This window comes from Ovis canadensis, chromosome 1 (genome assembly GCF_042477335.2).
Source record: "Ovis canadensis isolate MfBH-ARS-UI-01 breed Bighorn chromosome 1, ARS-UI_OviCan_v2, whole genome shotgun sequence".
Lineage (NCBI taxonomy): Eukaryota > Metazoa > Chordata > Mammalia > Artiodactyla > Bovidae > Ovis > Ovis canadensis.
Window position 1 is genome coordinate 52,595,069 of NC_091245.1, and position 25,656 is coordinate 52,620,724.

Consider the following 25,656-nt stretch of genomic DNA (forward strand, 5'->3'; position numbering starts at 1 on the left):
TTTCTTTATAGAATCTAATAGCAAATTAGGATACTTGAATTGAAAGAGCAGTATAGCAAGGTGATTGATGGCACGAATTCTTCATCATAAATGTTAAAGTAATAATCCTGGTTCCTAACAGAGTGACCTTGGCCAATTTTACTTGACCTTTCTGAGCCCCAGCTTCTTCATATACAAAATAGGAATAAAAATAATTCCTTAGTCTTAGGATTGACTCAGATTCAGGTGCATTAATACATGGAATGTGACTGAACAAGAATAGGTTTGGTGGAGAATGAGTACCTGAGAAACCATGTTTTAACTCCGAAATAAAATTAATGAAAATTACAAAGAAAATGTGAATTTTTCTATTCTGTAATTAAAAAATTGCAGTATAAAATATATTATTGAAAGGGTTGTTTAAATTAATACATTTGATAGTCTGTGTTGTCACTTTACATGCAGGTAATTCTGTTTACAAGTTGAAGTTGTTATCTACAAAGTGGACAGTTTCTTTTCACAGATTTTGAAAAACATAAGCAAGTTCAGTCCTTCATCTTTTAGTAGATTGTTGAATTTCTCTTTTCTTTCAGTGTCTAGCTTAGTAAAATTTAGTTCTGTCAAATTCCTTGAACTGTAAATTGTGTAATTTTGGCTCTCCTTAAACATTTACTCAAGAGTTCCAGTATGGTTTCCAGTTTGATAACTTTAATAAATGCAAGTGGTTACTTTTTGTGTATACTGAACTGTTATGAGTATAAAAATAGATTGCAAAGGAACAATATCTGATTATATCCTTTCTATGAATATAAAAATAGGTTGCAAAATAATATCTGATTATATTTTTATATATCTTTTTGAAGAAATATGAGTAGATTTCAGAAATTAAGACAAATAGTTGAGTAATGGTTTAAAATAGGGTTAGGAAACTTTTTTGTAAAGAGAGAGTAAACATTTTTGGCTTTGTGGACCATGTGGTTTCCCAGCTCTGCTGTGATAGCAGCAATAGACAATGTGGTCTGACTGTGTTCCAACAGAATTTTATTTACAAAACTGGGGGATACCATAGTGTGCTGACCCTTGGCTCAGAACATTCTAAGAATACTTACAGACAACAGCAGAAAACATATAACATGCTTTCAGGCTAATTTGTTTTGTTCAAGTGAGATGTCTTAAAAATTCGAGTTCTTCAAGGGGAAGATTCCCAGAGACATTCTTGGGAGTCTACCAGGGACAGGGAACCAAAGTTGATAAATGAGGCAACTCTTGAATGTAGAGTGATACTATTTCATTTTTGCCCCCCATTGCAATTCCCCAGTTACAAGGTGTTCTGGTACTGGAAGGTGAGATTTCTGCAACAGTGGTTCTAAGTCTACTACTATCCCTGACTCTTACTTGTCTTGGAAATGTTCCATTTTAGTAGTACAAAGCTACTGATTAGTTTTATTTGCATTGCATTTTTTACAAAAAAAATTTCCTTTATGATAGGTGTTAAAACATCTGATAATTGACTTAATACAAAAACCAATTATGGTTGAAGGCATTTAAGTAATGACTTAAACTGTTTTCCTGAATATGGTCAAACAAGTTGCTCTGTTTACTTGTAAATACTTATCAGTATTCTACTTGACTGATGTTTAAATTCCCAAATTTGTTGTAATAAAATTATTCTTTACAGGTACTGAGAAGTCTTTCTCGTTTTGACTGGAGATCACAACATACAAAAACTGTCGTACAACGTGAGCCAGGATCAGGATTTAGTTTTGGTATATATTTTGTTTTGTGTTTTGACTTTAAACTTGTATTTGTTATATATATATGAAACTTTTTTAAAAAGACTTTCTATTTCATTATTTATTTATTATTGGCTGCCTTAGTTCCCTTACCAAGGATTACACCTGTATTCCCTGCAGTGGAAGCTGGAGTCTTAACTATTGGATCAACAGAGAAGTCCATATATGCGACTTTTTACATGTAATTATCTGGAATATGTTTGTAAACAAACTTACTTATGTCTGTCACCACTTGTAGATTATTCACTGTTAGTCACACCCATCCTTTCTGATCTTGTTTTCTTCTTCAGCTGTAGTACCCTATACATACATCTGTCATAGCAGCCTGTATATATATTCCTGCCATTTTTAAGTATATCAGTTCAGTTCAGTTGCTCAGTCGTGTCCGACTCTTTGCGACCTCATGAATCGCAGCACGCCAGGCCTCCCTGTCCATCACCAACTGCTGGAATTCACTCAAACTCATGTCCATCGAGTCGGTGATGCCACCCAGCCATCTCTTCCTCTGCCATCCCCTTCTCCTCCTGCCCCCAATCCCTCCCAGGATCAGGGTCTTTTCCAGTGAGTCAACTCTTCGCATGAGGTGGTCAAAGTATCAGAGTTTCAGCTTCAGTATCAGTCCTTCCAATGAACACCCAGGACTGATCTCCTTCAGAATGGACTGGTTGGATCTCCTTGCAATCCAAGGGACTTTCAACAGTCTTCTCCAACACCACAGTTCAAAAGCATCAATTCTTCGGCGCTCAGCTTTCTTCACAGTCCAACTCTCACATCCACACATGATCACTGGAAAAACCATAGCCTTGACTAGACAGACCTTTGTTGGCAAAGTAATCTGCTTTTCAATATGCTATCTAGGTTGGTTATAACCTTCCTTCCAAGGAGTAAGTGTCTTTTAATTTCATGGCTGCAATCACCATCTGCAGTGAATTTGGAGCCCCCCAAAATTAAGTCTGACACTGTTTCCACTGTTTCCCCATCTATCTGCTATGAAGTGATGGGGCCAGATGCCATGATCTTAGTTTTCTGAATGTTGAGCTTTAAGCCAACATTTTCAGTCTCTTTCACTTTCATCAAGAGGCTTTTTAGTTCCTCTTCACTTTCTGCCATAAGGGTGATGTCATCTGCATATCTGAGGTTATTGATATTTCTCCCGGCAATCTTGATTCCAGCTTGTGCTTCTTCCAGCCTAGCGTTTGCCCAGCGTTTCTCATGATGTATTCTGCATATAAGTTAAATAAGCAGAGTGACAATATACAGCCTTGACGTACTCCTTTTCCTATTTGAAACTAGTCTGTTGTTCGATGTCCAGTTCTAACTGTTGCTTCCTGACCTGTATATAGGTTTCTCAAGAGGCAGATATGGGGTCTGGTATTCCCATCTCTTTCAGAATTTTCCACAGTTTATTGTGATCCACACAGTCAAAGGCTTTGGCATAGTCAATAAAGCAGAAATAGATGCTTTTCTGAAACTCTCTTGCTTTTTCCATGATCCAGCGGATGTTGGCAATTTGATCTCTGGTTCCTCTGTCTTTTCTAAAACCAGTGTGAACATCTGGAAGTTCACGGTTCACGTACTGCTGAAGCCTGGCTTGCAGAATTTTGAGCATTACTTTACTGGTGTGTGAGATGAGTGCAATTGTGCGGTAGTTTGAGCATTCTTTGGCATTGCCTTTCTTTGGGGTTGGAAGGAAAACTGACCTTCTCCAGTCCTGTGGCCACTGCTGAGTTTTCCCAATTTGCTGGCATATTGAGTGCAGCACTTTCACAGCATCATCTTTCAGGATTTGAAATAACTCAACTGAAATTCCATCATCTCCACTAGCTTTGTTCGTAGTGATGCTTTCCAAGGCCCACTTGACTTCACATTCCAGGCTGTCTGGCTCTAGGTGAGTGATCATACCATGGTGATTATCTTGGTCGTGAAGATCTTTTTTGTACAGTTCTTCGGTGTATTCTTGCCACCTCTTCTTAATATCTTCATAAATAACAAATTGACTGTTTCATGGGAATAGTTTCATGTTTCATCTTCAACTTAGAAAAGAATGAAACAAATACTTCTTAAACACTATTAGATACACATTGCTAGGTTTCTACTAATAAGCCAGAGTCTAGTTTGGCCATTATATTGAACAGCAGTTTGGTGCTAAATGTGGTTCTTAGTCTTGGGATTGGGGAGCCATGTGGTGTTGGGGGAAAACAGAATAACATTTGCCTTCCCCTTTCCTTTCGAAAATGAAGACCAGGCAAAGAATTTGAAATAATGACACCTTTCTTCAGCATCCTTTGCCCCCTAGAGTGCTTATTGCTTCAGAAATATTACCGTTTTTCTAGTTTAAAAACCCATTTTCTCAATTCACTTGGTTTCAGAAAAAACTTAAAAGGCAGCTGAGATAATGAAGTCATACCCTGAAAGAAATAACAAACTCAAAACTCCCTAGGGTTAACAGTTTCAGTTTTTATTTTTTAAGATTGTTAGCATCCATATAAAGTTTTTTCAACATATTTAAGTGAAAATTTCAAATCAGTGTGAGGATAGCAGTTTGGGACACTGTATCTTCTTATTTTCTTATTGAGATATTAACATAGGTTTGGTATCATTGCTATTTAGTTTCAGTTTGTCACATACAGATTCATACCCAGTAGTAAGAGACTAGCAGTAGAAATCTGTGGCGATTTGGTGAGTGACAGAGGATGAGATAGATATAAGTATTTCAGAGGGAGATTGTGGAGATCAAGTAAAGGAACAGTGATAACACCTGTGACCAGTTGCACCTATCTGTAAGACAAGGTTTATTTGAAGATTAAATTATATGACATAGGTGAAATCCTAGCATATAGTGATGGGATCAAAGTACGTTCTCAAACAGTACATAATAGATCCTAGTCTTCCCTACCCCTTTGCCATTCACAATCTTGATATGTTGTTGTGCAGTCGCTAAGTTGTGTCTGACTGTTTTTGACCCTATGGACTGTAGGACACCAGGCTTCCCTGTCCTTCACTGGCTCCCAGAGTTTGCTCAAATTCCTGTGCATTGAGTTGGTAATGCTATCTAACCATTTCATCCTCTGCTGTACTCTTCTTTTGCCTTCAATCTCTCCTAGCATCCAGGTCTTTCCCAATGAGTCAGCTCTTTGTATCAAGTGGCCAAAGTACTGAATCTTCAGCATCAGTACATCCATGAGCATTCAGGGCTGATTTCCTTTAGGATTGACTGGCTTGATCTCCTTGCTCTCCAAGGGACTCTTCAAGAATTTTCTCCAGCACGATTCAAAAGCACCAATTCTCCAGCACTCAGCTTTCTGTATGGTCCAACTCTCACATCCATACATGACTACTGGAAAAACCATAGCTTTGACTAGATGGACCTTTGTTGGGCAAAGTAGTGTCTTTGCTTTTTAATATGCTGCCTAGGTTTGTCATAGCTTTCCTTCCAAGGAGCAGAAAGAAAGAAAGTGAAGTCCCTCAGTCGTGTCTTTGCGACCCCATAGACTGTAGCCTGCCAGGCTCCTCCACCCATGGGATTTTCCAGGCAAGAGTACTGGAATGGGTTGCCATTTCCTTCTCCAGAGGATCTTCCTGACCCAGGGATCAAACCTGGGTCTCCCACATTGTAGGCAGAGGCTTTACCATCTGAGCCACCAGGGAAGCCTTGCTCCAAGGAGCAAGCATCTTTTAATTTCATGGCTATGGAATCCAAGGGAAAAAAAATCTCTTACTGCTTCTACTTTTCCCCCTTCTATTTGCCACTAAGTGATGGGACTGGATGCCATGATCTTCATTTTTTGAATGCTGAATTTTAAACTAGCTTTTTCACTGTCCTCTTTCACCCTCATCAAGAGACTGTTTAGTTCCTCTTCACTTTCTACCATTAGAGTGGTATCATTTGCATATCTGGTTGTTGATATTTCTCCTGGTGATCTTGATTACAATTTAGGATTCATCCAGCCAGTATTTCAGTCCAGTATTCCACATGATGTACCCTGCATATAAGTGAAATAAACACAGTGACAATATATAGCCTTGATGTACTTACTCCTTTCTCAATTTGGAACCAGTTCATTGTTCCATGTAAGGTTTTAACTATTGCTTCTTGACCTGCATACAGGTTTCTCAGGAGACAAGTAAGGTAGTCTGGTATTCCTATCTCTTTAAGAATTTTCCACAGTGTGTTGTGATCTACACAGTCAAAGATGTTTGTGTAGTCAATGAAGCAGAAGTAGATATTTTTTGGCATTCCCTTGCTTTCTCTATGGTCCAACAAATGTTGGCACTTTGATCTCTGGTTCCACTGCTTTTTCTAAATCCAGCTTGAGTATCTGGAAGTTTTCAGTTCATGTACTGCTGGGCCTAGCTTGAAGGATTTTGAGCATAACCTTACTAGGATGCAGAATGAATGCAATTGTACAGTAGTTTGAACATTGCCCTTCTTTGGGATTAGAATGAAAACTGACCTTTTCCAGTCCTGTGGCCACTGCTGAATTTTCCAAATGTTGTTGACATATTGAGTGCAGCACTTTAACAGCATCAGTTTTTAGAATTTGAAATAGCTCAGCTGGAATTCCATCACCTCAACTAGCTTTGTTGGTGGTAATGCTCCCTAAGGCCTGCTTGACTTCACACTCCAGGATATCTGACTCTAGGTGAGTGACCACCTCATTGTGGTTATGTGGGTCATTAAGACCTTTTTGGTATAGTTCTTCTGTATATTCTTACCACCTCTTCTGCTTCTGTTAGGTCTTTACCATTTTTGTCCTTTATCATGCTCATCCTTGCATGAAATGTTCCCTTGATATATCCAGTTTTCTTGAAGAGATCTCTAGTCTTTCCTATTTTATTGTTTTTCTCTACTTTTCATTGTTCAGTTAAGAAGGCTTTCTTTTCTCTTCTTGATATTCTCTGGAACTCTGGATTTTATCTGTAAAATGAGAGATTTGATTTTAGGCTATTGAATACCAAATTTCTAATGTCTTTTATATTTTATTTCACATATCCCTATACAAATTATTGCTATAGTCCTAAACATTCTTATTTTTCATTCTTACCTTTCTATCTTTTCTTTCATTCTTCTTGCCCAAAACATCATATATCGCTCTTAAATTTTACCTATCCTTTAATGTTGGATGCAACTATAATAAAACTGCATGTTAGTGCGGAATTGAAAAAAATCAGTAGTAGTTGGCTTCTGTGCTTGGTCGAGCCACCCTATTTCTTTCATTAATTTAAGAAGCCTTTCCACCACTTTTGTCAGTTGCTTTGGGCTCCTTTGTAAACTTAAGTTATCTGAGTTTAAAGGAGGAGTAAAATTGAAGTTATGGTATTCTTATGATATTTTGTACAAGTTTAATTGGTGTATGGTCACTTGTCATGTCTTACCTCCCTAATAGATTGATTCTTGAGGTCAGGATATGTCTTACATATTAGTTTCATTTCAGTATTAGTAAACATATGATTCTGCTTCAGAGTTAAGAATAAGAAAAATTGTTTTTACTTTAATACTGGGAAGAGAAAAACTTGTTTGTATCTGTTACTCATTTGTAAAAGCGAGAAATCTTACCTACCTTTTTGGCATTAATATTGACATAGATTTAATTATATGGTACAGTGAAATCTTGAGTAGTCTGAAAGCACATTGCACTGTAACTTTCTGGCTATCAAAGGTGAATGTCTCCATTATAACTATCTACATACTGACTCAGAGAAGGCAATGGCACCCCACTCCTATACTCTTGCCTGGAAAATCCCATGGATGGAGGAACCTGGTAGGCTGCAGTCCATGGGGTCGCTAAGGGTCGGACAGGACTGAGCGACTTCACTTTCACTTTGTACTTTCATGCATTGGAGAGGGAAATGGCAACCCACTCCAGTGTTCTTGCTTGGAGAATCCCAGGGACAGGGGAGCCTAGTGGGCTGCCGTCTATGGGGTCGCACAGAGTCGGACACGACTGAAGTGACTTAGCAGCAGCAGCACATACTGACTTCATATTCTCAACTCGTTGTCCTATTTAAATATTTTAAAAATAACTTTCCCTTAGAATTCACTGAACAACAGAAAGAATTTCAAGCTACTGCTCGTAAATTTGCCAGGGAGGAAATAATTCCAGTTGCTGCAGAATATGATAAAACCGGCGAGGTAGGTATATGCACTTTTAGGAGTGAAAGTCTTTGACAAATTTTACAAGATTTTAAATATAAGATTTTAAATATAACTTTTTTTATCTATTATTATTATATTTCTTTCAGTACCCTGTTCCATTAATTAAAAGAGCCTGGGAGCTTGGTTTAATGAATACACACATTCCAGAAAGTTGTGGTAAGCTTTCTTTTCATTTTTAATCGTAGCATGCATATGAATAAGAAAACTCTAAAACTCTGTTCAGTCATTCTTTCAAATATTTTTCACCATTAAATGGTTTTGTACCTATGTGCCCCTGTATAGTGGAGAAGGCAATGGTGACCCACTCCAGTACTCTTGCCTGGAAAATCCCGTGGACAGAGGAGCCAGATAGGCTGCAGTCCATGGGGTTGCGAAGAGTTGGACACGACTGAGCAACTTCACTTTCACTTTTCACTTTCATGCATTGGAGAAGGAAATGGCAGCCCATTCCAGTGTTCTTGCCTGGAGAATCCCAGGGACGGGGGAGCCTGGTGGGCTGCCTTCTACGGGGTCGCACAGAGTCGGACATGACTGAAGCGACTTAGCAGCAGCAGCCCCTGTATAGACTTCAATGTTTGCCAGCTTTTAGGAGCCTTGTACTCAACAATCAGAGGCATTCTTCTTTCTTTATAACTGGTTCCAAAGTGGGGTTTCCCTGGTAGCTCAGATGGTAAAGAATCTGCCTGCATTGCTGGAGACTCAAGTTCAATCCCTGGGTCAGGAACATCCCTGGAGAAGGAAATGCAACCCACTCAATTATTCTTGCCTGGAGAATTCCATGGACAGAGGAGCCTGGCAGGCTAAAAATCCCAGTCGACCTAGTGATTAAATCACAATGTTAACTTAATCCTTGTTAATTCTCTGTCTAGGTTGGTTGAGTTGTTGCTTTTAAATTCTACTTTCAATTTTACATTTAATTGAGACTTCCTTTCACTCCTTTCCTCAAAGGGTCAATCTTTTAGCAAAGTTGAATCAAATTTTTGCAAAATCAAGGTGAAGCAGGAAGACAGGTCCACATTACAAATAGTAAGAGAGCTTTTTGAAATTTTAAAACTAATTTTAGCTTTATATAGCAAAGTATACTTTGTTACTGTACTGGCCCAAAATCTTTTAATTTCTTGTGTTATAGATATTATATTTGTAAATTTGCTTTTAAGATTAAGTTAACCTAATTGTTATATTGCAAGCTATTTAAATAATTTGCCTTTATTTCTGTTGAGATATGCTATGTATTACAATGGGCTCTTAAAACATTTTGATATTGTAGGAGGTCTTGGACTTGGAACTTTTGATAGCTGTTTAATTAGTGAAGAATTGGCTTATGGATGTACAGGGGTTCAGACTGCTATTGAAGCAAATTCTCTAGGGGTAAGTTATTTAGAAAATTAATTGGCTAACTGAGCTGTGGTTAATGAAAAAATCCTGCTAGGTTAGGTTAGTTGGCAGAACACAGTTTTCTTCTAAAAAAACAAACAAACAAACCCACAAGGTTCTGCAATGAAGCCTGGATTTTTACTTCATGAGTTGATTGTTCTGACCCTGTTGTGGTTAGTACTTGGAGTCCTGCCTGTCCTTGTGGGGAAACTGTACACTTGGCTGTGGCTTCAGTGGCAATTCTTAGATAAGGTCATTCAGGAGAAGGATTGGGATGACTTGCTGCCACTGCTGGCAATGCTGAAGTTTAGTGAATAAGTCTTAGGAGACCTGATCATATGTATCATGTCATTTATTATAAATTTAATTATTTATCTGTGCATTTTACTACAGTAGATGTTTACATGTTACATTACGAACAAGTCCTATATAACTTAGTTGTATGTGCATACTTGGATTAACAGATTTATATCCTTGTGGTGTTAGCTCTCTGACTTAGAGGCAGAATAAAGGCCATTTCTTTGGGCTTACACTTGGGGAAAAATAGTTGTCTTGTTTTGAATTATAGTGTTATATTTGAATTTACTAGGAATTCCCTGGAAGTCCAGTGGTTTCAACTCTGAGTTTTCACTGCTCCGAGGGCCTGGGTTCAGTCCCTAGTTGGGAAACTAAAACCCCACAAGCTGTGCAGCGAGGCCAGAAATAAAGAAAGAATTGACATACCTAATTTTAAAATATCTTGCTTTTTTAATGTCACTTCCCTTTGGTTGACAGCAAATGCCTGTTATTATTGCTGGAAATGATCAACAACAAAAGAAATATTTGGGGAGAATGACTGAGGAGCCATTAATGTGTGTGAGTATATGCAGCAGCTACTTTATTTCACATTTAAGAAAGGAATAAAAATAGAAGAAGAAAGGAATAAGCGTGCTCTTTTTCCTTTTCAGTCTGTATATATACATTGGGCTATGTAACATGCTAAACAAAAGCAACATATTTAGGTACAGTAGTGTTTCTGGGATGCCAAAAAGTTTCAAAAAATTATTCTCTTGCCTGTTTCCAGAAAAAAGAAACCTACTTATGATGTTTCTAGGATGCCAGAAAAGTATCATAAGAATCCTCTAACTTATTTCCAGGCAAGAAATATCTACTTAATGGAGCACTCTGGAGCTCTTGAACTGAGTAGTTGTGTGTCAGGAAGTTCAGATCGAATATATAATTCTAGATGTTTGAACTAATAGTTTATTGAACTAATAAGAAATTAATATGACTGACAAGATAACTGTTGAATCACTGAGTGACTTCAGGAGGAGAGTTATAGATTTTATTTAATTTTCTGAGAGTTACTCAACTAATTTTTAAATTGGATTTTTTTAAAAGATATTTTCATACATTTTACACACATGCATACTGAGTTTTTATTTTGAAAGTGACTTTAATAAGGATTTTTTCTTTCTTTTGGGTATTAGTCAAACAGATTTCAGTCTAGGGTCTGATTGTGATACTGAAACCTAGTAAATGGTGATTAGTTTTGAGCTACTTGTGAGAATCAGTCTGAAAGAATAGAAAGTAATATTTGAAAACATTTTAAGTTTATTTCAGGGCCTAAATTTCAGGCAAACTAATAAAAGACATTTATATGTATTTCCTACTTAATTGTCAATTTGTTTCAACAAATGAAAGTTTCTAAGAAGGCTAAATTTCAATATTATCTAAGAATTGTGTGAAACATCCAGGTTCTTTTCTTGTAATGTATAAAATGTTAGAAACAAGCTAAAAAATTGTAGCATAGAGAGATGGTTAGAAGAACTTAATGTACTGATAAGAGTATTTGTAATTATCTTATTAGTTATAAATAGGTATTTCTAAAATAGTAAAGTCTTATAAAAGTAGTTTAAATATTTTAAACATTCCTTTGACAGTTTTGTTATTCATATCTTTAATATATGTAAAAATATACTCATTCTAGTCCCTAAAGTATTCTGATCTCTGAATTAATAACGATTTGCTGTACATTTTCCCCCTTCTAGCTCATAATATATACTCACATATGTATCTACTGCAATTGATATGCTCAAATATGAAGCCAGTGGTGAAAATGAAAATAATCAATAGGTATATTGATTCAAAGTATTGCTTAATTTATACTGTTTCAGTTAATGCCCAATAATATTTATAAAATTATAATACTATTGTATTTTTTAAAACTTTGTAGAAATTAATATTTAAAATTTTTTCTGATTATAAAAATGATATAGAAGATTTAGAAAGATATGAAGAACAAAAATGTCTGTAATCCCTCAGATATGAAGTTAACTGGTATAACTGTCTTACTGTATTACTGTATATTCTACTTGATTTTTTAATACATACAGATGTATTTTTCATGGTTATGGTCATATGTGCAGTTTTATATCCTTTTTAATATAATAAGCATTTTTATGCTCTACTTTTTAAATACTGTGATATTTTTTACTACATAATATGCTATCTAATTGATGTACTATAAATTATTTCACTAGTCCATATTATTGAATATTTAAATTACTTAAATTGTTGCTTTTAAAAATAATGTCATGGTAAAAATTTATACAGAAAAAGATAAGTCTTTGGGTGTAACTTTACAGGGTTAGTACATATTTGTAAGATTTAATCTCTTGCCAGATCGTGTGATCAGTTATACTCTTTTTGAGGATATGAGAACAAATAAATAAGGGTAACACTGTAATTATTTTTTTTTATTGGAGTATAATTGCTTTACAGTGTTGTGTTAGTTTCTGCTGTATAATGAAGTGTATCAGCTATATGTACTCAACACATATATCCCCTCCTCTTAGACCTTCCTCCTACTCCCTCCATCCCACCCCTCTAGGTTATCACAGAGCAAGGAACTATATAATTATCTTTCAATACCACTTAGTACAGAAAAATTTTCCAAAAATCAAAACTAATTGTATTATTGTATATATATATATATTAAAATAATAAGAAACCTATTTCTTTTTTAAAAATTGGGTTAAATTTTTTAAACAGCATATACCTAAAATATATACAGTATTAGATGACTAGAAACAAGTATTAGACTGTTGGAACAAGCTTGTCATAGGCAAGACCTTCAGTAAACTTATTTGTCCAAACATGGTCTAAGAACTTTGAAGTGTCTGAAAAAACCTAACAGTGGTAAAGAAAACTCTTGTCATAAAAGCATGCATTTCCAGTGGAACTGGGAAGTATTAATAGCTGAAATGTAACTGAAACAATGCTAAAGTTGAGGTCCCAAGACCTATCTTCAAGCAATGTAGTAGCAGTAGGATCTTATATAGTTACTTAGCTTCAAAATCTCTTCTGAAAATAGGGCATATAACAGCTTAGAAGCATACAGTAAGATAAAGTACTTATGTTTTTATAAGAATATCTTCACATAGTATCCCTTTTGCAATATAATAGAGAAATTTCTTTCATAGCTAATACCAGGGGAAACTTTGTTTCTCTTTAACTGCCATTCATTCATCCATCCATTCACTTAATATCTGAATTCCTTGCTATATGCCAGTTTACACTTACAGGTAGAATTTTTTGTTTTGGTAAGTAGGAAGCATAGAGCCAGTTTTATAGTCCTCTGTTAGTAATTATCTGAACCTCAAAGCATGTGCTATAGTATAGTATTCTTCTAGTTTACTTTTACTTCACTGTGATTTAAAAAAAAAGACATGTATTAGATAAACTACCTCCAATCCCTTTAGAGTGTAAGACCAAACAAGTTAGTAATTTAATAGAGAACAATGCAAAATTCCTTAGTAAAATCTACAAAAATAATGTGGTAGCATCATCACTAATAAGTTTATAATGTTATTCTCATTCTTCTAAATTTGTGAATACTGTGTACCAGGTGGACTTAGAATAAAACAGCGAATAAAACTAGGCTCCTGCTACAAAAGACTGGTAGACCCTCAGATCCTTATCCAAATTGTATTATTATGTTTGTATTATTGTATCATAGGATTTATACAATTATGCAAAATAAATTCTTCATAAATAAATAATTATGAATAAAAAATATTATTGTAATATATTCTCTTACTATTTAAGAATATTAATATCTTTAAGAATACTAAATTAATATCTTTAAATACAATCTTTTAATATTATTATTTTAAGAATATCATTTAAATATATTTATATAAAAATAAATACTAATTTTCTTGAAATGCAGTGTGGTAATGAAGATATTTTCTTGGCAAAACTCTATTAGTCTTGCCCTGCTTCATTCTGCATTTCAAGTCCATATCTGCCTGTTACTCCAGGTGTTTCTTGACTTCCTACTTTTGCATTCCAGTCCCCTATAATGAAAAGGACATCTTTTTGGGGTGTTAGTTCTAAAAGGTCTTGTAGGTCTTCAAAGGACCATTCAACTTCAGCTTCTTCAGCATTACTAGTTGGGGCATAGACTTGGATTACTGTTATATTGAATGGTTTGCCTTGGAAACGAACAGAGATCATTCTGTCGTTTTTGAGATTGCATCCAAGTACTGCATTTTGGACTCTTTTTGTTGACCATGATGTCTGCTCCATTTGTTCTGAGGGATTCCTGCCTGCAGTAGTAGATATAAAGGTCATCTGAGTTAAATTCACCCATTCCAGTCCATTTTAGTTCACTGATTCCTAGTATGTCACTGTTCACTCTTGCCATCTCTTGTTTGACCACTTCCAATTTGCCTTGATTCATGGACCTGACATTCCAGGTTCCTATGCAATATTGCTCTTTACAGCATCGGACCTTGCTTCTATCACCAGTCACATCCACAGCTGGGTATTGTTTTAGCTTTGGCTCCAAACACCCTCTTCCAACAACACAAGAGAAGACTCTACACATGGACATCACCAGATGGTCAACACCGAAATCAGACTGATGATATTATTTGCAGCCAAAGATGGAGAAACTCTATATAGTCAACAAAAACAAGACCAGGAGCTGACTGTGCCTCAGATCATGAACTCCTTATTACCAAATTCAGACTAAATTGAGGAAAGTACGGTAAACCTCTAGACCATTCAGGTATGACATAAATCAAATCCCTTATGATTATACAGTGGAAGTGAGAAATAGGTTTAAGGGCCTAGATCTGATAGATAGAGTGCCTGATGAACTATGGAATGAGGTTTGTGACATTGTACAAGAGACAGGGATCAAGACCATCCCCATGGAAAAGAAATGCAAAAAAGCAAAATGGCTGTCTGAGGAGGCCTTACAAATAGCTGTGAAAAGAAGAGAGGCGAAAAGCAAAGGAGAAAAGGAAAGATATAAGCATCTGAATGCAGAGTTCCAAAGAATAGCAGTAAGAGATAAGAAAGCCTTCTTTAGCGATCAATGCAAAGAAATAGAGGAAAACAACAGAATGGGAAAGACTAGAGATCTCTTCAAGAAAATTAGAGATACCAAGGGAACATTTCATGCAAAGATGGGCTTGATAAAGGACAGAAATGGTCTGAACTTAACAGAAGCAGAAGATATTAAGAAGAGGTGGCAAGAATACACAGAAGAACTGTACAAAAAAGATCTTCACAACCCAGATAATCACGATGGTGTGATCACTCATCTAGAGCCAGACATCCTGGAATGTGAAGTCAAGTGGGCCTTAAAGCATCACTACAAACAAAGCTAGTGGAGGTGATGGAATTCCTATTGAGCTATTTCAAATCCTGAAAGATGATGCTGTGAAAGTGGTGCACTCAATATGCCAGCAAATTTGGAAAACTCAGCAATGGCCACAGGACTGGAAAAGGTCAGTTTTCATTCCAATCCCAAAGAAAGGCAATGCTCAAACTACCTCACAATTGCACTCATCTCACATGCTAGTAAAGTAATGCTCAAAACTCTCCAAGCCAGGCTTCAGCAATACATGAACCGTGAACTTCAGATGTTCAAGCTGGTTTTCGAAAAGGCAGAGGAACCAGAGATCAAATTGCCAACATCCTCTGGATCATGGAAAAAGCAAGAGAGTTCCAGAAAAACATGTATGTCTGCTTTATTGACTATGCCAAAGCCTTTGACTGTGTGGATCACCATAAACTGTGGAAAATTCTGAAAGAGATGGGAATACCAGACCACCTGACCTGCCTCTTGACAAATCTGTATGCAGGTCAGGAAGCAACAGTTAGAACTGGACATCGAACAACAAACTGGTTTCAAATAGGAAACGGAGTACGTCAAGGCTGTATATTGTCACCCTGGTTATTTAACTTCTATGCAGAGTACATCATGAGAAACGCTGGACTGGAAGAAACATGAGCTGGAATCAAGATTGCCGGGAGAAATATCAGTCACCTCAGATAAGCAGATGACACCACCCTTATGGCAGAAAGGGAAGAGGAACTAAAAAGCCTCTTGATGAAAATGAAAGTGGAGAGTGAAAAAGTTGGCTTAAAGCGCAACATTCAGAAAATGAAAATCATGGCATCCCGTCCCATTACTTCATGGGAAATAGATGGGGAAACAGTGTCAGACTTTTATCTTTTTGGGCTCCAATATCACTGCAGATGGTGACTGCAGCCATGAAATTAAAAGACTCTTATCCTTGGAAGGAAAGTTATGACCAACCTAGACAGCATACTCAAAAGCAGAGACATTACTTTGCCGACTAAGGTCTGTCTAGTCAAGGTTATGGTTTTTCCTGTGGTAAGGTATGGATGTGAGAGTTGGACTGTGAAGAAGGCTGAGCGCCGAAGAATTGATGCTTTTGAACTGTGGTGTTGGAGAAGATCTTGAGAGTCCCTTGGACTTCAAGGAGATCTAACCAATCCATTTTGAAGGAGATCAGCCATCAGATTTCCTGGAAGGAATGATGCTAAAGCTGAAACTCCAGTACTTTGGCCACCTCCTGTGAAGAGTTGACTCATTGGAAAAGACTCTGATGATGGGAGGGATTGGGGGCAGAAGGAGAAGGGGACGACAGAAGATGAGATGGCTGGATGGCATCACTGACTCGATGGACGTGAGCCTGAGTGAACTCCGGGAGTTGGTGATGGACAGGGAGGCCTGGAGTGCTGTGATTTATGGGGTCGCAAAAAGTCAGACACGACTGAGCAACTGAACTGAATGAAGACTAGTTACAATGGAAGCAAAAGTGGCTTCTGCTGAAAAAAAAATCAAATTACTCTGTGGCAATCAAATAAGACAAAAACCATCCATTTTGTATAGAAATGCAAACCCATACACTTCATAAGCTCTAAAAAGTATACGTTATAAACCAGAGAAATGTCTAATAGCACATTTTGAGGAAAAAATTTCCAAAGTTATCAATATTTAAAATTTTGGTATTTTAAAGCATTATTTTTTCTGAACAGTTCATTTGTATACTACTTTTTTATTGTTGTTATGATGCTGAAAACATCTTTGAATCTCCAGGCAGGAGAGTATAATCTAGTTAACTTTATGTGTCATCTGAATTTGCTGTATCACATATCTGTGAAAAGACCATCTAGCTCATGTTTTCCTGTCTGGTAGTCACAGGCTCCTGAAGCAGCTGCATTTGGGAGTATCTCTGACCATTAGAAAGCTTTTCTAGATTATGTGCTCCTGAGGAAAAGGATTATGTCATTTCTTTTTATCATTTCACCGCCTGATACCATAATAGGTGTTCAGTAAGTTTGAATAATTTCATAGTAGGTTTCTCCTATCAAGTCAAATTCTTTCCCTTGCCTATATAACCCTTCAGCTATTTCATTATGGCTATCATATGAATCTTATCTTTTCTAAGCTAATTAGAGCCAGTTTTCCTCATCTTTTTTTCACAATAAAGTCCCATCACCTTTTTAAAGTTGACCCGAAATATCATAGAGTTAAATATAGTACTCTAACATGGTATGATAAGTACAGAGTAGAATGGTTTCATCACTCTCATTTTAGATACCATGGTCAGTCACGTCTGACTTTTTGTGACCCCATACATTATAGCCTCGGAGAAGGCAATGGCATCCCACTCCAGTACTCTTGCCTGGACAATCCCATGGACGGAGGAGCCTGGTAGGCTACAGTCCATGGGGTCGCTAAGAGTCGGACACGACTGAGCGACTTCACTTTCACTTTTCACTTTCATGCACTGGAGAAGGAAATGGCAACCCACTCCACTGTTCTTGCCTGGAGAATCCCAGGGACAGGGAGCCTGGTGGGCTGCCATCTATGGGGTCACACAGAGTCGGACACAATTGAAGCGACTTAGCAGCAGCAGCAGCAGCAGCAGATTATGGCCTCCAGGCTCCTCTGTCCATGGGATTTTCCAAGCAAGAATACTGGAGTGAGTTGCCATTCCCTACTCCAGGGGATCTTCCCAACCCAGGGATTGAACCCACATCTTTAGCATCTCTTGCATTGGCCAGTGAATTCTTTACCACTAGTGCCACTTTTAGATAATCTAGATGAGAAGTAGTTCTGAAGAGTGGACAGAAAATAATTTTGTTTGGGATGCATTTTGCTTAAGGTATTTATTACCCAGAAGAATGTCTAATAGATAAATCCATGTAAGAGGGTAAAGGTCAGGGGAGAGGTAAAGCCCGGAACTGGAGACTTAATAGGCTATTCAGTGAGTATACCGAACCTTAACACCAATGGGGAGACTGATTTGGCAATTTAAGTCAAGAGTGTTTTATATAAATCAGCAGTGCTAATGCTATGATCTGTATGATTTATGTACCAAACCTTAATACCAATGGGGAGACTGATTTGGCAATTTAAGTCAAGAGTAAGTTTTATATAAATCAACAGTGCTAATGGTATGATCTGTATGATTTATGTACCAAACCTTAACACCAATGGGGAGACTGATTTGGCAATTTAAGTCAAGAGTAAGTTTTATATAAATCAACAGTGCTAATGCTATGATCTGTATGACTTATGTTTAAATCTGATCTTTTCCTTCCTACATGGACTTATCTCTTAGATATTATTTTTGGCTAGACTTATATAATTGATAAAAAAAAAATCCACTGATACCTTTGAATTGTGGTGCTAGAGAAGACTCTTAGGAGTCCTTTGGGCTACAGGGAGATCAAACCAGTCAGTCCTAAAGGAAATCAGCCTTGAATATTCATTGGAAAGTCTGATGCTTAAGCTGGAGTTCCAATACTTTGGCTTCCTGATTCCAAAAGCTGACTAATTGGAAAAGACCCAGATCCTGGGAAAGACTGAAGCAAAAGGAGAAGGGAGTGATGGAGGATGAGATGGTTAGATATAGTGTCACCTACTTAACGGACATCCGGTCCCATCACTTCATGGGAAATAGATGGGGAAACAGTGGAAACAGTGCCAGACTTTATTTTTTTGAGCTCCAAAATCACTGCAGATGGTGATTGCAGCCATGAAATTAAAAGACGCTTACTCCTTGAAAGAAAAGTTATGACCAACGTAGATAGCATATTCAAAAGCAGAGACATTACTTTGCCGACTAATGTCCGTCTAGTCAAGGCTATGGTTTTCCCAGTAGTCATGTATGGATGTGAGAGTTGGACTGTGAAGAAGGCTGAGTGCCGAAGAATTGATGCTTTTGAACTGTGGTGTTGGAGATGATTCTTGAGAGGCCCCTGTCTGCAAGGAGATCCAACCAATCCATTCTGAAGGAGATCAGCCCTGGGATTTCCTTGGAAGGAATTATGCTGAAGCTGAAACTCCAGTACTTTGGCCACCTCATGGAAAGAGTTGACTCATTGGAAAAGACTCTGATGCTGGGAGGGATTGGGGGCAGGAGGAGAAGGGGACAACAGAGGATGAGATGGCTGGATGGTATCACCGACTCGATGGATGTGAGTCTGAGTGAACTCTGGGAGTTGGTGATGGACTGGGAGGCCTGGCGTGCTGCAATTCATGGGGTCCCAAAGAGTCAGACACGACTGAGCGACTGAACTGAACTGAACTTAATGGACATGAATTTGAGCAAACTCTGGGAGATATTGAAAGACAGGGAAGCCTGGTATGCGCAATCCATGGGGTTGCAAAGAGTCGTACATGACTTACTGCCTAAACGACACCTGAACTGCTAGTGCTTTGCCCTGCACAGTGCTATTTCATTCTTCTGTGCCTAGATCTGCTTGCCTCATTTATTTGTCCTTCAAGACTTATCTCCTCCAATGAGTATTCATTGTATCTTCTCCAAACGTATTCTTATTACCCTCCTTATCACTCACCTCCCACCCTTCTATAGGTCTAAGTAGTCATTTCTGATGTCCTTATGGTCCCTTACTACTTTGAATTAAAGTGAACTGTTAAGATTTCTCTCTTTGGACTAAGTACCTTAAGGGTGAGGAACTTCACCCAGTAAATGTGAATGAACTTCAGCAACCCATTGTTCGCCCTTCCACCTTCCCTTTATCGTCTTGGGAAATCTGTATGCCTTCCACCATCCCTGCCTCTTGAGAAATCTGTATGCACATCAGGAAGCAACAGTTAGAACTGGACGTGGAACAACAGACTGGTCCCATATAGGAAAAGGAGTATGTCAAGGCTTTATCTTGTCACCCTGCTTGTTTAACTTATATGCAGAGTATATCATGAGAAACACCGGGCTGGATGAAGCACAAGCTGGACTCAAGATTGCCAGGAGAAATATCAATAACCTCAGATATGCAGATTACACCACTCTTATGGAAGAAAGTGAAGAAGAACTAAAGAACCTCTTGATGAAAGTGAAAGAGGAGAGTGAAAAAGTTGACTTAAAGCTCAACATTTAGAAAACTAAGATCATGGCTTCTAGTCCCATCAGTTCATGGCAAATAGATGGGGAAACAGTGGAAACAGTGTCAAAGTTTATTTTGGGGGGCTCCAAAATCACTGCAGATGGTGACTGCAGCCATGAAATTAAAATATGGTTGCTCCTTGGAAGAAAAATTATGACCAACCTAGATAGCATATTAAAAAGCAAAAACATTCCTTTGCCAACAAAGGTCTGTCTAATCAAGGCTATGGTTTTTCCACTAGTCCATACATCCATGTATGAATGTGAGAGTTGGAGTATAAAGAAAGCTGAGTGCCGAAGAATTGATGCTTTTGAACTGTGGTGTTGGAGAAGACTCTTGAGAGTCCCTTGGACTGCAAGGAGATCCAACCAGTCCATCCTAGAGGAGATCAGTCCTGAATATTCATTGGAAGGACTGATGCTGAAGCTGAAACTCCAATACTTTGGCCATCTGATATGAAGAGCTGACTCATTTGAAAAGACCCTGATGCTGGGAAAGATTGAAGGTAGGAGGAGAAGGGGACGACAGAGGATGAGATGGTTGGATGGCATCACTGACTCAATGGACATGGGTTTGAGTAGACTCCAGGGGTTGGTGATGGATTGTGAGGCCTGGTGTGCTGCAGTCCATGGAGTGGCAAAGAATGGGACACAACTGTGTGACTGAAATGAACTGAACTTATCCCTGTATCCATTACTGTTTACATCTTGTCACACCTCTGTTGAAGAGTCTTAAGAGGCTCCTGTTCTTTCTACCAGATAAAAATTTAACTTAGTATAATAAAAGTGTTTTTTGTCATCTGTTCCCTTCCTTTCTTCCCAGATTAATTTTCTACCATTCCTTTACATACTGTAGAATCTGTATACATGTTATAGAATCTGATTATCTTTTAAGTATTCCTTTTCATTTTTTGAGACTTAATTTAAGCATCACCTCTGGAAGCTTTCTGGACACCCTAAAACTAAGCCTAGTTTTTTAAGCCCCGTATGTATGACTATAATACTTAGATATGTCATTACAGTATAGTATTCTATAGTATTCATCTCTACTGTTACATCTAGCTTCCCTAGTGGCTCAGAGGGTAAAGTGTTTGCCTGCAAAGCAGGTAGACCTGGGTTCGATCCCTGGGTCAGGAAGATCCTCTGGAGAAGGAAATGGCAATCCACTCCAGTACCTTTGCCCGGAAAATCCCATGGATGGAGAAGCCGGTAGGCTACAGTCCATGGGGTCACAAAAAGTCCGACATGACTGAGCAACTTCACTTCACTGTTACATTGTACAAATTTTGAAGACAAGATATTTTCATCTCCTCTTTTATAATCTGGTAAATAGTAGATACGACTCAGTACATGTTTGAATGAATGAGTTCATGTGAAATTGAATTTAACTTGGTTGAAGATACCTAACATTTTAATTTTTGACATAGATTATTGGTATTCTTCACAGTGAAGGACAGGGAAACCTAGTGTGCTGCAGTTCATGGGGTCGCAAAGAGTTGGACATAACTTAGCAACTGAACAACAATAATTGGTATCCTACATCTTGTTTTAAATTACATATTAAATGTTTTGACATTTAAAGAGTTTGATTCTGTGAGAACATTTTATTTTTATGTATTTTAAAATATTTAAAATTATCGACAGAAATAAGATACCTTTCTGGTTCTAAATGTTCATAATTTGATAAATTAACATTTATTTATTTCCTTTTCTCCATATATTCAAGGCCTATTGTGTAACAGAACCTGTAGCAGGCTCTGATGTAGCTGGTATAAAAACCAAAGCAGAAAAGAAAGGAGATGAGTATATCATTAATGGTCAGAAGATGTGGATAACCAATGGAGGAAAAGCTAATTGGTATGTTGTTTAAAACATCTCTATACATTGTTTCTTCATTACTGCATATTCAAAATCTCCCCCTCTCTCCTTTCCCTTGTTATTAAACCACCACAATTAAGATAAGTTTTATTCACGGAACTGGATGGTCCAAAAAAGATTATAAATAATTGAGTAATTTTTAAAAGTTCTAAGTCCTGAGCTATTTCTTCAAATTGTCTCAGAAGTTTAATTTGTAAAATAAAATAAAACAAAAACACCTGCTCTAGTTGAATCTAACTAGAAAAGCTAGAGCTCCATCTACTTGGCTCACTACACCTACTCTCCATTCTCTGCACCAGAACCTCCTTGGAGCCATTCCCCTAAGACTCTGAGGGAAAAAGGAAAGTCACTGGTATAGCACATTTCTCTAATCCTGAGCAATAAGCATTATCTTTTAGAGTGGACAGAATTTTACTTAAAAAAATCTAAAAGGCCCAAGTATGTAAGTTCAAAAATAGTGACATGAATTTCAACAGAATGTCATAAAATCACTTGTATAAATATAAAATGTTGAAGGAAAACATATTTGATAGCACTATTTGTGAAAAAAAAAAAAAAGAAAAAAGGTCAATAGGAATCAACCGTCCAATGTATCTGCCTTTAAGAAGTGAATGTAGTTTCTTGCTGAAGTATAGCGTGAAACAAACAGGAAAAAATGGCAGCAGTACTAGGAAACACTTTTTAAGACAGGCATTGACAAAATGGAATAAATTCAAAAGCAAGTAAATGTTCTTGATTAGGGTGAAGGCGGAAAACGTGTTCTGTAAAGAATAAAGGAATTAGATTTGTATTGGAAGAATTAAAAAATTTTTGAAATAATGTCTCATACAAAGAAGACTAGGTTCATACATTTGCTTCAGAAAGCCAGTTTAGAATAAATGGGTGAAAGTGAGACAAATGTAGAGTATAGCTCAGCATAAGGACAAGCATTTCGATAGTGGTTCTGTCTAATATGTAAGTTGTCATGGGAAAAATGTATTTACTCATCATTACAAGTATATACATAGAAACTTACAGAGGAAGTTCTCTCTGCTGATTGGAATAATGAACTAAAATGGACTATCTTTCCTTGTCTGCAAAAATTCTGATTCAATATATATATATGTGTGCTCTTTCAGCATTATTTTTTGGCAAGAAAAGCATTATTCCTGAGAGTGAGTTTACTGTCTATTTTAAATATGTCCACCACTTTATGAGTGTTCAGTATTATGGAGTGCTAGATATTGTTGGAGAAGGCGATGGCATCCCAGTCCAGTACTCTTGCCTGGAAAATCCCATGGACGGAAAAGCCTGGTAGGCTACAGTCCATGGGGTCGCTAGGAGTCGGACACGACTGAGCGACCTCACTTTCACTTTTTACTTTCATGCGTTGGAGAAGGAAATGGCAACCCACTCCAGTGTTCTTGCCTGGAGAATCCCAGGGACGGGGGAGCCTGGTGGGCTGCCATCTATGGGGTCGCACAGAGTCAGACACGACTGAAGCAACTTAGCAGCAGCAGCAGATATTGTTATTTTTGAGTTATCATAACATCACCAGGTAATAAAAAAGGGAAGAAATGATTACAATGTAACAAGTGAGAGAAATCCAATAATGGGACTAGAACCTTTCACAACTGTAAGAATTCATTAAGTACAACTCATTATGTAATAAGACAAATTAGGTAAAATGTGAAACTGGAAAAGGAGTTTTTACTATTTTTTTTAAACTATTAAGTAAAACTGTAGAATGAGTGATTGTTAGTTTTAAGCACAGAAAATAAATTTGTTGTTTAGGGAATTTTGAAAAAATTCTCCTTTTCCAGGCTATTTAGAACATGGGTTACATGGATATTTGGATGTTTTTGCCTTTTCTCCTCATGTTGCATTTTAAAATCTTTCTGGGAAAGAAGTAGATGTGGGTTGAAATACTAGCTCTGCCACATCATAAGATTATGACCTGGGCAAGCTTTTAAATCTTTCTGATGCTTCATTTCTTCTATAAAATGGGAGTAATAATAATTGGGATTGTTGGGAGGATTAACTGAGATGGGAGTCATCATATGTTGTATGTTGTTATCTGCTGATACCATTATATTTATCATCATGTTTATTAGGTATTTTTTATTGGCTCGTTCTGATCCGGATCCTAAGGCTCCTGCTAGTAAAGCCTTTACTGGCTTTATTGTGGAAGCAGACACCCCAGGAATACAGATTGGAAGAAAGGTAGGTGTGTACTTATAGTGATCAAGGCCTCCAATATTGTTTTAACTATAAATTTAAAAATTACTAATTTCAGTTTCCTTTATTGAAAACATTTTGTTTGTATTAAGTTGCAATAAAAATAAAGCTGCATTTGATGTTATCAGGTAAAATAATCCTTCCTGAAGATTTTTAAGTTGAGAATAGTCGTTTCAAGTCATTTGAAAGAGTGGCCGAATTGTATACAATTTGTATACATATACAATTCTTTATGTTTACAATTTGTCTATATTCTCATTGCTCCTGCTTCTCATGCTGCTTATTAAAAACCAGATCATATTTTTCTCTTAAGAAGGGTCATGGTATCTACAACTTCCTCTCAAATAATTCAACAAATAATGCTAATAGCTAATAGTTAAACACACACACAAAACAGAAATAAAGCAAATGTGCCACAATTGGTGAATCTAGGCAAAGGTATATAGGTGTTCATTTTACTCCTTGCAGTTCTTCTGTTGGTTTGAAAATTTTTAAAATAAAACATTGAGGGGAAATAACTATCTTGGCAATTTCTTTTTTCATATATATATATATCATTGAAGTATAGTTGATTTATAATGTTGGGTTAATTTCTGCTGTACAGAAGGGTGATTCAGTTATATATATATTTTTCATATTCTTTTCCATTATAGTTTATCACAGGATATTGAATACAGTTCCCTGTGCTGTATAGTAGGACCTTGTTGTTTATCCTTTCTGGATATATTAGTTTACATCTGCTAATCCCAAACTCTCAATCCTTCCTCCCTCACCACCCACCTTGGTAACCACAAGTCTGTTCTGTGTGTCTGGGAGTCTGTTTCTGTCTTGTAGATATGTTCATTTGTCTTGTATTTTAGATTGCACATATGTGCTCAGTCACGTCCAACTCTTGTGACCCCCATGGACTATAGCCTGCCAGCCTCCTTAGTCCGTAAGATTTTCCAGGCAAGGATACTGGAGTGAGTTGTTATTTCCTACTCCAAGATTCCACATGTAGGGTGATATCATATTGTATTTGCCTTTCTTTTTCTAACTTACTTCACTTAGTAGGATAATCTCTAGGACCATCTAAGTTACTGCAAACGGCATTATTTCATTCTTTTTATGGCTGAGGAACATTCAGTTGTATATATATACTACATCTTCTTTATCCTTTCCTCTGTTGATGGACATTTAGGTTGGGTTCATGTCTCAGCTATTGTATATAGTGCCACTAGAAACTAGGGGTACATGTATCTTTTCAGATTATAGTTTTGTCTGGGTATATGCCCAGGAGTGGAATTGTTGGATCATATGGTAACCCTATTTTTGTTTTTTTGAAGAACATCCATACTGTTTTCTGGGCTTCCCTGGTGGCTTAGATGATAAAGAATCTGCCTGCAATGCAGGAGACCCAAGTTCAATATCTGGGTCTGGAAGATCCCCTGGAGAAGGGAATGGCGACCCACTCCAGTATTCTTGCCTGGAGAATTCCATGGACAGAGGAGCCTGGTGGGCTATGGGTTGCAAAGAGTTGGACACAACTGAATGA

The 25,656-nt window shown here is 37.2% G+C and overlaps 1 protein-coding gene across 3 annotated transcripts in view; it reads left to right on the forward strand.

The window, feature by feature from the left end:
- The window catches only part of LOC138442772 (medium-chain specific acyl-CoA dehydrogenase, mitochondrial), a 43,306-nt gene that overhangs the window by 1,811 nt on the left and 15,839 nt on the right, over positions 1-25,656 (forward strand). For all 3 annotated transcript variants that reach the window (XM_069594837.1, XM_069594846.1, XM_069594857.1), the window contains exons 2-8: positions 1,658-1,745; positions 7,808-7,905; positions 8,016-8,085; positions 9,197-9,297; positions 10,078-10,158; positions 21,754-21,884; positions 23,999-24,107. In XM_069594837.1, coding sequence (XP_069450938.1) covers positions 1,658-1,745; positions 7,808-7,905; positions 8,016-8,085; positions 9,197-9,297; positions 10,078-10,158; positions 21,754-21,884; positions 23,999-24,107 — 678 coding nt within the window. The remainder of the gene's footprint in view (positions 1-1,657; positions 1,746-7,807; positions 7,906-8,015; positions 8,086-9,196; positions 9,298-10,077; positions 10,159-21,753; positions 21,885-23,998; positions 24,108-25,656) is intronic.